The following is a 12,302-nucleotide window of genomic DNA, read 5'->3' on the forward strand; positions in this document are numbered from 1 at the left end:
TTCAGAACAGACAATTCTAGTTTCTATGAAACATTCTTTCTTCTCGTTTCCCCAAACATGTTGTCCAATCAAACTGAAAGAGCCCAAAATCACCAACAAACTCCCAGCAAAAGCTCCTTCTCCATTGCCACCTAGGGGCACTTATTGGGGGTTTGCGGCCTCCACCGGGTATTTCTGAATCCTCCCCTCGGTGCAAACGCAGGTCCGGTAGCTTCTTATTGGGTGGCTGAATCCTCCGGAAGGACCTGGTCCAGCCGCCGGCGCCATTCCTCTTCTGGCCGAGGATATTTCTCTCTGACTGTGGGTTCCACATCTCGAGCTCCAGCACTGCGCATGCTATAGTGGTGTCTCCGGCAATGATGGGGCTCCGCCTCTCATTCACTCCGATTGGTTGGATGACCGGTCGCTCCCGTCCGGTCCTCCTGTCCCGCCCTCTTTCGTTCCATTAGTCCGCTTCTGCCGTCAATCAGCCGGGCATTGTGAGGTTGTCAGGTGAGAGGTCACTGCCGGGAGCGGGTTAATAAACCCCGGGCGGGGTTTACAAATCCCGAGTGCGGCCCCAGAGCCGAATATTAAACAATGAACATTCTCCACTCTCACTATCCGCCGCTTCCGGCTTCTCTCCGGGAACAACCTCAAACAAAGAGCCCAGGGAGAGACAGTGGCCTAGTGGGAATGTCACTGGATCAGTAATTCAGACACCCAGGGTCATGTTCTAGGGACATGGATTTAAATCTATTAAATTAATACAATCTGGAATATAAAGATAGTCTCAGTGATGGTGACTGAGGCCCCTCTGAGAAAATCTCCACACAGTCAGTTCTGGACACAACGTAAATGTCTGTTATTCTGCCTGGTCGTCAGGGTGATTCAGGTTAATGAAAACAAAAAACTGGATGCTGGAAATCCAAAACAAAAACAGAATTACCCGGAAAAACTCAGCAGGTCTGGCAGCATCGGCGGAGAAGAAAAGAGTTGACGTTTCGAGTCCTCATGACCCTTCAGTAGAACTTCTTTTACTTTTCCAGGTAATTCTGATTCAGGTTAATGTCATGAATGAAGTGAATTATCAAACATGTTGCTAGCTCTCATTGTACAAATTTGTTAAAAGAATACAAAAAGAATTATCCAACACTTCATTCAGATTTCAACCCAGGGAAGAGGGAGAGTGTGTGGGACAGGGATTTACAGCTTTGGGGAACCAGGAGAGGAAAAAATGTTTCATGGAAACTAAAATTGTCTGTTCCGAATTTCTACCCTAAACTTACAGTGATGACTTTTTTGGAACTCTATTTACAGGATGGTAGAAGGAGGATTTGCAGACCGGAAACCCAAACCAAACATCACGTCAAGATCTGACAGTCACTCCATTCACCAGGATCTGAATATCATCGGCCTCTGAAATTAGAAAGAGAAATGTTTCTCCATTCTGTCTGTGGGAAAAGATTTCAAACATCAGTGTAACTGAAAAAGCACCAAGACACACACACACCCAATTGAGTGTTCCAGTGAACTAACTGAAAGAGCTTTAACCAATTAGACAGCCTGAAAAAACATCACACCATTCACAGCTGGGAGAAAGTGTACACGTGTTCTGTGTGTGCACAAGGCTTCAACTGATTATCCAGAGGGCTCCGGCTTTATGGAGAAACCGTGGAAATGTGAGGACTGTGGGAAAGGATTCAGTTATCCATTCCATCTTGAAATCCATCGACGCAGTCACATTGGGGCCAGCACCATGGAGAAACCATGGAAATGTGAGGACTGTGGTAAAGGATTTTATTATCCGTGCCTGCTGAAAAACCATCAATGCAGTCACACTGGGGAGAAGCCGTACACCTGCTCTGTGTGCGGGAAGGGATTTATTCAATTAGCCAGCCTCACATTACACCAACGAGTTCACACGAGGGAGGCCATTCACCTGCTTCGTGTGTGGGAAGGGATTCACAAATTCATCCCATCTGCTGACACACCAGCTTATTCACACTGAGGAGAAGCCATTCAGCTGTACTTACTGTGGAAAGAGGTTCAGATCTTCAGCCAACCTTACTGCACACCAGCGAGTTCACACTGGGGAGAAGCCGTACACCTGCACTGTGTGCGGGGAGGAATTTGCTCGGTTATCCAGCCTCCAGTATCACCAGGGAGTTCACACTTGGGAGAGGCTATTCAGCTACACTTCCTGTGGAAAGAATTTCAGGTCTTCATCCAACCTCATTGAACACCAGTGAGGTCACACCGGGGAGAGGCCGTTCATCTGCTCTGTGTGTGGGAAGGGATTCACCAAGTCCTCCAACTTGGTAATACACCAGATAATTCATACTAGGGAGATACCGTTCACTTGCTCAGTGTGTGGAAAAGGGTTTGCTGAGGCAGCTAAAGAGCGGAGGCACCAGCAAGTTCATAAATAACTGCAGGGGTTGGATTCTGCTCTTATTGCTGCTGTTAATCACATCCAGCATTGATAGTCTGACATTATTAGGTTTGTTTCTGCTGATATTAACAATCCCTATATCTGACTGGAGTTTAATATTTTGAAAGTGTCGTTGATTTTCGGGGCTGCAGTGCCCTTTTTTAAGGTACTTTCTGAGATCTTTCCTCTTAATTCAAGAACTCTCGACAGGGACTCACTTACAATAGCATTATGAGCTTTTACTTCAATCCTAAGTTGATCTTTGGTGAAAAATCTTCAATTCAGTGTTTGAAGGGCTCCACTGATTAACATTTTCAATTAGAAAGTGTTGAATAATCCTTGCTGATGATTATCAATAACTTGAACATTCTTCACAGTGGTACCTTCATTATGAAAGTAAATTATCAAGGAACAAATCTGGCATCCGTGTACATTCCAATGAAAGTGTACATGAAACTAGTAAATCTCTTGGAGATGCTTGTATTCTTGCCTCTGAGCTATTTCAGAAAACTGCATCTGGCCATTAGCTGAGGCATCGCAACATGCAGAGGGAGATAAGCAAAGATCTTGAGAGAGACACCACTGCACCCCCACACCCCTGATCTTTGGTAAGTTTACCTAAAAGTCTAGAGTGATTTGTATCAATATGAGATACTGGTGTGAGTGTGCAGATGTGATTTGTTATGTATTGGATTAACTAACACAGGGAAATGCAAGTTGACCCTGCACTGAAGAACAGGTCCCAGATATGCTCAATACTCGACAACAGCATCTCATTGAAGTGGTTAATGTGGTTAGGAGAATGAGACAACATTTAAATCATCAAGATATTGACACAAACTCCATAGAGAAACTGACTTTAAAACAGTCCAGATAAAATTAATCACACTGGTCTCTATCAGAGGGAGAAAATTAAAGTGAAGGGGCATATAGAATCTGGATTTAGAAAATATCCACAAGGTGGATGCAAATGAACAGAGAGCTGAAGAATCTTTAAAGTCCATGCATGAACTTTTGTTTGAACCATATGTATTTACGACATGCCAATAATTTAGAATTATGCGAGATGCAGGTGGGGAGGATGAACCAAAGTCAATAATTATCATGTTTTACTTGGAAAGTTTTTACATGTATTCTTGGTGGCAGCTCAAGGGTTTTGTGTTGCTGATTCTTCTAATTCTAGTGGCTTTAGTATGTTATCGACAGTATGTAATCAAAAAATTAGGAAAATAAACTAGTAGCTTAGAAATAGCTGGGTCAGTTGTGAAAACTCAGAGTGGGGGTTCTCATGAACCATGTTATTTTTTATTATTCGTTCACGGGATGTGGGCATCTCTGGCTAAGCCAGCATTTATTGTCCATCCCTAATTGCCCTTGAGAAGGTGGCAGTGAGCGACTTTCTTGAACCACCGCAGTCCATGTGTAAACCAACTGTCTGAGTAAAGGTTAAACAGGATGTCCTAGGAAGTGATGAGCCATGAAATGACTTCATGGATTTCTGATGGAAACAAGAGCGATTACCTTGAATATCTGTCCCATGCTAATGGACAAGTGAATAAGTTATTAACAAAAGACCCCCTGAAATAAGGTACACGAACGGCCTTCCAAGAAATCACTTCAGACAAGAAACAGCTTCTCAATGTGATCTATGCTGGATTTGGCCAAGCACTTTGGCTCAAAGAGACTGAGAAAAGATGAAACTGCCATGTCCAGCTATGGAGATCAGCATCCCCCTGATCCGGGACCAGTAAACCATTCTGAGGAGACTGCCACCTCCAGCCATGGAGATCAGCATCCCCCTGATCTGGGACCAGTAAACTATTCCGAGGAAACTGCCACCTCCAGCCACGGAGATCAGCATCCTCCTGATCTGGGATCAGTAAACCATTCCGAGGAGACTGTCACCTCCAGCCACAGAGATCAGCATCCCCCCTCGCTTCTCCCCATCCATTTGTCCAATCAGGGACCAGTAAACCATTCTCACCCGTTATGGGTTGTATGTCTTTTCTGTGTTTTTAACTGATGTATCGTATCTAAACTTTTGTTTCTTAATTAAATGCTTTAAAATCACCTATGACTTCGATCCCATTTTTGGGTAATCTGTGACTCCCAGACTAAAATCTTACACTTGTCCATGAGAGTAACTGAAGGTATGAGAACTGAAATAATCTAGCATAATGATGAGGTGTTAGTTGTGGTTCAGTGGTTGCATTCTTATCTCTGAGTCAGGAGGGTGTGGGTTCAAATTCACATCAAGAAACATGAGCAGAAAATGCAGGTTGACATTTTGATGCAGTACTGAGGGAGCACTGCACTGTGAGAGGTCCCATCTTCCAGATGAGTCCTTCACCCATGGCCCCATCTGCCCTCTCAGTTGGGTGTAAAAGTTCCCAGGATGTTATTCCAAAGAGCAGGGGAGTTCTCCCTGGTGTAGTGCTTCATATTTATCACTCAACAAACACCACTGAATGGATTATCTGGTCACAATCACATTTCTATTCGTGGGATCTTGCTCTGCACAATTTGGCAACTGTATTTTCAACATTACAGCAGTGATTACACTTCAAAAGAACTTCATTAGCTGCAAAGCACTTTGGGACATCCTGAAATTGTGAAAGGCACTATATAAATACAAGTCTCCATTAACAAAGGAGAAAAGGCCCAAAAATGGAACAGTCGGTAACAGGAAATCAACCAGTCTCCTCTGATCTTAGAGAAATCAAGGACTCAAGCACGATGTGTTTGACATACAGCTGATTTATTTAACCTATATCCAGAATATTAAACTCCAGCCCAGTTACAGGCATTATTAATATCAACTGAAACCAACTCCAACTGTCAGAATGAGCATGGTTCAGTCCTGGTTGTGATTAACAGCAGCGATAACAGCAGAATCCAACCCCTTCGAGTCACTTGTGAACTCGCTCGTGTGTCTGCAGGGTGGATAAACGAGTGAATCTCTTACCACACACGGAGCAGATGAATGGTCTCTCCCCACTGTGAATGCGCTGGTGTGTCAACCGGTGGGATGGGTGAGTGAATCCCTTACCACACACAGAGCAGGGGAACGGCCTCTCTCCAGTGTGAGTGTGCTGGTGTCTTAGCAGATCAATTTTGCCTTTAAAGCTCTTCTCACAGTCGGAACATTTGAAAGATCGTGTGTCAGAGTGAACACGTTCATGTGAAGTGAGGTGGGTGAGCTGAGTGAATCCCTTCCCACACTCGGAGCATGTGAACGGTTTCACCCCAGTGTGAACTCGCTGGTGTGTCAGCAGGCTGGATGACCGGTTGAATCCCTTCCCACACTCGGAGCAGATGAACAGTTTCTCCCCAGTGTGAATACGCTGGTGTCTCAGCAGAAACTTTTTGCTTTTAAAGCACTTCTCGCATTCAGAACATATGAAAAGTATTTTGTCAGAGTGTACATGTTGGTGGGAAGTGAGGGTGCTTAACTGAGTGAATCCCTTCCCACACTCAGAGCAGCTGAATGGTTTTTCCCCAGTGTGAATGCACTGGTGCATCAGCAGGTGGGATGAGCGAGTGAATCCCTTCCCACACTCCAAGCAGTTGAATGGTTTCTCCCCAGTGTGAACTCGCTGGTGTGCCAGCAGATTATTTTTGCTTTTAAACCTCTTCTCACAGTTGGAACATTTAAAAGGTCTCATGTCTAAGTGAACAAGTTGGTGTGAAGTGAGGTAGGTTAATCGAGTGAATCCCTTCCCACACATGGAGCAAGTGAATGGCCTCTCCCCAGTGTGAGTGCGTTGATGAATTTCCAACACAGACGGGCACCCAAATCCTTTTCCACAGTCCCCACATTTCCACGGTTTCTCCATGGTACCAGTGTCCTTGGGTCTCTCCAGGTTAGCTGATGAGTTGAAGCCTTGTCCTCACAGAACACATTTATGGTTTCTCCCCACTGAATAGTGCGATGTTTTCTTCAGGCTGCGTAACTGGTTAAAGCTCTTTCCACAGTCAGTTCACTGAAACACACACACTCGGGTTAGAACGTGTCTCACAGACAAATATTTCTCTTTCCACATTGAAATATCAATTATATTCAGATCCTGTTGAATCGATAGACTCAGTCAAATCCTCTCCTCGTAATATCTGCAAAAGGAGTTGACGGTGTCAGTATCACAAGCAATCCAGGATAGAAATTCAGAGTATATAATTCTAGCTTCTCTTGTTTCCCCAAACATGTGGTTCAATCAAACTAAAAGACGCCAAAATCAGCAACAAAATCCCAACAAAAGCAAAGGGAATCTTTCCAACTAAACCAGAATGTTTTTACCAGTGTCTCTAAGACACTTAGTACCCTGAGGTGCACACCGGTTATGGAAGGTATCTAAAGTACTGGTGGATACCACATGATCCCTCTCCAGAGCCACCCGGGCATGGTCAAGACCACAGAAGAGAGCCGTCAGCCAGAGTGACTCCCTTGCCCGTGGGCCCCAACCATCCTGGGTCTACAAATTGCTGCTTTAACCAGGACCCAGAGCAGGTCCAGCACAAGATCCTCTGACCTACCCAGCTCCCACCACACAGGGCAAAGGTAAGGACCATGGGGCTAAAGTGTGCCCAAAAGAGGAGAAACAGCCCCTTCAAGCAGCTATACAGGGGCTGCAACCTCTCCCACTGAATATACACATTTCCCATGGACTCCTCTCGGCCACAAACATAACCTGCAGTCTGGAAGTGGGTGAAGCTGATCAAAAACCTGCTGCGCCACAAAACATCTTCTGGGCACTAGGACCCGGTTGGGAGCAGAGACCCTGATGCCCCGCCCACGCGCTGTTACGTCACCAAGCTGCGCATGCGCTCTGAAGAAGTCATACGGACTCGAAACGTTAACCGATTCTCTCTCCGCAGCTGCTGTCGGACCTGCTGAATTTTTCCAGCAGTTACTGTTTTTGTCGCGCGTGCGCTCTGCTGCCCGACGAGCCAAGGGCGTCCATTAAATTGGGCCTGTTCACGGGAAAATGACCCGGAGCTGCAGACGCGGGAGCTACAGGGGTTTCAGGGTTTGAGACCTCTACCAGGTGTTTAGAAAGCCTCTTCATCCACCCGCCGGTTCATCGCTCCTTCCACGTTTCCAAATCGTTACCCGCTGCAGATGCGATAAAAATAACGTCCTCTCAGCGCCATTACTCGCACTGCGCATGCTTCAAACATTGGGCGGGACCGCGCTTGCCCAGCTCGCCCCAATGGTGTGGATAGGGGACTTTCACCGCTACGTGGAATGCTGGGTAAAGTCCCCGCCATCGCAAGTCCCAATTAGTGCATGGTGGTTCTTTGCTATGATGTGGAGATTGGGGAGGGGGTCGGGCAATCATAAAATTAGGAACCAAATTTTACAGAAACCCAAGTGCACAGACCCCCCTTTATGCCCCTAGAAATAAGAAGTGTGGAAATTGCCCATTACAGTGTCTGAAACATAAATAATATTGAGGAAATAAATCTATCTTTAACAAAAATCGATATGCAAAGTGGGAAATGAATAATCTTTAAACACCTCGTCCTTGGCACAGAAATGTGTGAAAACCATACTTGGAGCTCCTGGAAACCGGTGAATACAGCCTAGCTCCATCAGAAGAGCCGCAATGTGCAGATGTGGGAGATGTGGAGCATGCGCGGTGCAGCTCTAGGCTGGGGCCTTTCCACACCTGCGCGTTGCGGCCCTTCTGATGGAAGTAGGCCGTATTCACCGGTGCGGAGAATTCTGGGTATGTTAGACTGTCATGGTTCAGAGCTCCTCGGCACAGAACAGAAGGCTCCTTCACAACTGTGTTTCAAGTCAGGAAGAAGAACAATGAAAGCTAAAAACGTGCTGCCAAATCAGAGATTGGTGTAAAATTGTGATCTGTTCCTGAGTGAAAGTGAAACAGCAGGATTAAGTTTAAGCCTGAAAATGACTGTGGTTCTCTGAAGATTTAAAGTGTTCCTGTGACAGTCCCAAATCTACAGATTTAAGGCTGGTGTTAATTCATTTAAAATAAAACAATTTTTTAAAAAAATTCAGAAGTCTGCATTGAAATAGCAGATGGTGGAGTTCACAGGAGCCTGTTAACTGCTGGGACAATTATACTACAGACATTTGATTTCTAGATAAAGAAGGAGCTAGGTAGAAAATTAGCAAGCAGGTCCTCAAATGCAGTAATCTCTGAATTACTTCCAGTGCCTCATGCCAGCCAGTACAGAAATAGGAGGATAAGGCAGATGAGTGTTTGGCTGGAAAGATGGTGCAGGAGGGAGGGCTTAAGATTCCTTGGACACCGGGGCTGCACCTGGAGGAGATAACACCTGTACAAGCCAGACAGGTTGCACCTGAACAGAGCTAGGACTGAGTTCCTTGCGGGGTGCTTTGCTAGTGCTGTCGGGAGAGCTTTAAACTAACTCAGCAGGGGTGTGGGATCCAAGAGAAAATATTAGAGATACCAGGGTGAACAAAATATTGGGAGGGACAGAAAGCACAAGTATAGAGAAGAGTAAGTTGATAGGTGAAGTCAGGGTGAGGGAGAAGGGAACAAAATCTAAATCTGGGGTACTATGCATGTATGCGAATGCACAGAGTAAATAAATAGGGTTGGGAGTTACAGGTGCAGATTGCCATGTTGAAATATGACGTTGTGGCGATAAAAGAGACCTGGCTCAAGGAGGGGCAGAACTGGTTGTTAAATATTCCCGGGTACAAGGTGTTGGTTAAGGAGAGCATTGCAGTACTGGAGAAAGAGGATGTCCCAGAGGGTTTAATGAAAGAATCAATTTGGTGAGAGCTAAGGAGCAAAAAGATGCAAGTACATTGCTTGGTGTAGTCTATAGACAACCAACTAGTGAGAAGGACGTAGAAGAACAAATCTGCAACGAAACTGCAGAGAGATGCAAGCATTATAGAGTAGTTATACTGGGTGACTTTATTATCCTAAGGTAGACTGGGACAGTGGTAGTGTAAAGGGTGGAGAGGGGCAGAAGTTCCTAGATTGTATTCAAAAACATTTTCTACAGCAGTATGTCCAACATGAAAAGTTGCACTGTTGGACCTGGTTCTTGGAAATGTGTCAGTGGGGGAAGATTTAAGAGACTGTGATCATTGTTTTGTAAATTTTAGGATGATGATAGAAAAGGATGATAAGCAATCCAGAATAATAATTAATTAGACAAGAGCTGACTTTAATAGGGCAAGAATGGAGCTGGGCCAGATAGACTGGAATGAAAGATTGGCAGGAAAAACTGTAGCTGAACAATGGGCTACCTTCAAAAAAGAATTGGATTGGGCACAGTCAAGGTATATTCCATCGAAAGGGAAAGGTAGGGCAAACAAGTCCAGAGCTCCCTGGATGAAAAAGGAGGCAGGAATTAAAATAAAGAAGAAAACACGTGCGAATGACAGGTGTCAGGTAGAAAATACAATTGAGAACCAAGAGGAATACAGGAGGTTGAGAGGGGAAGTGAAAAAAGCATATAGAGAATTGAAGAGGGATTATGAGAAAAGATTGGCAGCCAAGATGAAGGGGATTCCCAAAGTATTCTACAGGCATATAAATAGTAAAAGGGTGGTAAAAGGAGGAGTAGGGCCGATTAGGGACCAGAAAGGGAATTTACACATGGTCGAAGTGGCCATGGCTGAGGTTTTAAATGAATACTTTGCATCCATCTTTACCCAGGCCATGGTGGCAGATGTCGCTAGAAGATTTCAAAATTGTAAGGAGGAAGTGTTGATTAGACTGTCGGTGCTTAAAGTTGACAAGGCGCCAGGGCCAGATGAGATGCATCCAAGGATATTGAAGGAAGTGAGAGTAGAAATTGCAGGACACTGGCCATAATTTTTCAGTCTTCCCTAGAATTAGGGAAGGTGCCAGACGACTGGAGAATTGCAAACATTATGCTCTTGTTAAAAAAAAGGTTGTAAGGATAAGCCCAGCAATTACAGACCAGTCAGTTTAACTTAAGTGATGGGCAAGATTCTAGAAACAATTATTCGGGATAGAATTAGTAATCACATGGAAAAAGATGAGTCGAGAAGGAAGAGCCAGCATAGATTTCTAAATGGGAAATATTGTTTAAATAACTTGCTGGAGTTCTTTAAAGAGGTAACAGAAAAAGTCGATGAGGTGCTTTGATGTGGTGCACATAGACTTTCAAAAGGCATTTGATACAGTGCCACACAACAGACTTGCGAGAAAAGTTATTGCTCATGGAATAAAAGGGACAGTAGCAATGTGGATGCAAACTTAGCTGAAAATTAGGAAGCAGAGAATAATGGTCAATGGATTTTTTGGCTGGAGAAGGTTTGTAGTGGAGTTCCCCAGGGTCAGTATTCGGACCCTTGCTTTTCTTGATATATATTAATGATCTAGATCTTGGTGTGCAGGGGAAAATTTCAAAGTTTGCAGATGATCCGAAGCTTGGGAGTGTTGGAAACTGCGAGGTGGACAATGTCGAACTTCAAAAGGACATAGACAAGTTGGTGGAGTGGACAGATAGGTGGGGAATGAAGTTCAATGTCTGTGTGGGGTGATGCAATTTGGTAGGAAGAACATGAACAATATAAAATGAGGGGTGAAATTTGAATGGGTGTAGGAGCAGAAAGGCCTGGGTGTCTATGCGCATTGATCATTGAAGATGGCAGGGCAGGTGGAGAGATCAGTTAATAAAACATATAGTATCCTGGGTTTTATTAATACTGGCATAGAGTACAAGAGCAGGGAGGTCATGCTGAATTTATATAAAACACTCATTAGATCTCAGCTGGAATATTGTGTAAAGTTCTGGGCACCATCTTACAGGAAGGATGTGATCACATTGGAGAGAGTGCAGAAGAGGTTTACAAGAATAGTTCTAGGAATGAGAAACTTCAGTTATGAAGATAGGAGAGGATGGGTCTGTTCTTCTTGGAGAGAAGAAGGCTAAGAGGAGATTTGATAGAGATGTTCAAAATCATGATGGGGTGGACAGAGTAGAAAGGGAGAAGTTGTTCCCGCTCATAAATGGACCAGAGACGAGAGGGCACAGATTTAAAGTGATTTGCAAAAGAAGCAGATGTGACGTGAGAAAAAACTTTTTCACACAATGAGTGCTTTGGGTCTGGAATGCACTGCCTGGAAGTGTGGTGGAGCCAGGTTCAATTGAACCATTCAAGAGGGCATTCAATGATTATTTGGATAGAAACAACGTGCAGGGGTATGGGGAAAAGGCAGGGCAATGGCACGAGGTCACAATGCTCAGTTGGAGAGCCAAATGCCCTCCTTCTGTGCCATTAAAATTCTGTGACTCTGTGATATTCTTCAGGATTCTGACTGGTAGGATATTCAACCTCGCTCCCTTGTCAACTTTAGCTGTAAGCATCTGTTTGCCGATTTTCTTTGGACAATATGATGTTGATAGTAATGGAAGCTTCTAACTGTTTGACTTCATCCACATTGTGTCACATGGACAATGTGGAAAGCCTGTTTACTTTCCAGTTGAACATTTTTCCACTCTGGTCTGTCTTGCCGTGAATCTCATTTTTGTCTTTGTGCTTATGTGGGTCTCTGATGCACTGTTGCTGCTGCCAGTGTGCTGCACATTCTTTTTCTTTGGCTGCACCTTGCCTCTGGTCACACCTCCAGAACCAGATTTCTTGCACAGACGAGTCCAATGTCCTTTTGCACCACATAACTTACAAACTTATTGGAATGCAGGAGAGTTTCACAGCAGACCATGCTTCCCATAGGATGTGCTTGCTCTATGCATCCTGGCTACTGCACCAATACTGGCAGTGCACCTAATTCTTGCAGGTGTTGTTGCCCAGCTATAATGGCTTCATATTTTTTGCCATCCTTCAGGAGTGTGTCAATATCATGACCTTTCTTTTTCTTCAAAATGTGTTTTTGGAAAGCCTCATCAACTT

At 44.5% G+C, this 12,302-nt stretch overlaps 1 protein-coding gene across 3 annotated transcripts; it reads right to left on the reverse strand.

Annotated features, from left to right (window-relative positions):
* Positions 1-5,185: 5,185 nt before the first annotated feature.
* On the reverse strand, positions 5,186-7,566 carry LOC121270421 (zinc finger protein 436-like). 3 transcript variants are annotated; one of them, XM_041175742.1, is made up of 2 exons: positions 7,453-7,566; positions 5,186-6,523 (listed from the first exon to the last, which is right to left on the reverse strand). In XM_041175742.1, exon 2 carries the CDS (start codon positions 6,247-6,249, stop codon positions 5,323-5,325), a length of 927 nt encoding a protein of 308 aa, XP_041031676.1. In that variant the 5' UTR covers positions 6,250-6,523; positions 7,453-7,566; the 3' UTR covers positions 5,186-5,322. The 3 variants fall into 3 exon arrangements, with proteins under 3 accessions (XP_041031676.1, XP_041031677.1, XP_041031678.1); XM_041175743.1 differs by having other exon boundaries at positions 5,186-6,396; positions 7,453-7,559; XM_041175744.1 differs by lacking the exon at positions 7,453-7,566 and adding an exon at positions 7,099-7,130.
* Between the last annotated feature and the right edge of the window lie 4,736 nt (positions 7,567-12,302).

The sequence above is a fragment of the Carcharodon carcharias genome, chromosome 27 (assembly GCF_017639515.1).
Source record: "Carcharodon carcharias isolate sCarCar2 chromosome 27, sCarCar2.pri, whole genome shotgun sequence".
Taxonomy (NCBI): Eukaryota; Metazoa; Chordata; class Chondrichthyes; order Lamniformes; family Lamnidae; genus Carcharodon; species Carcharodon carcharias.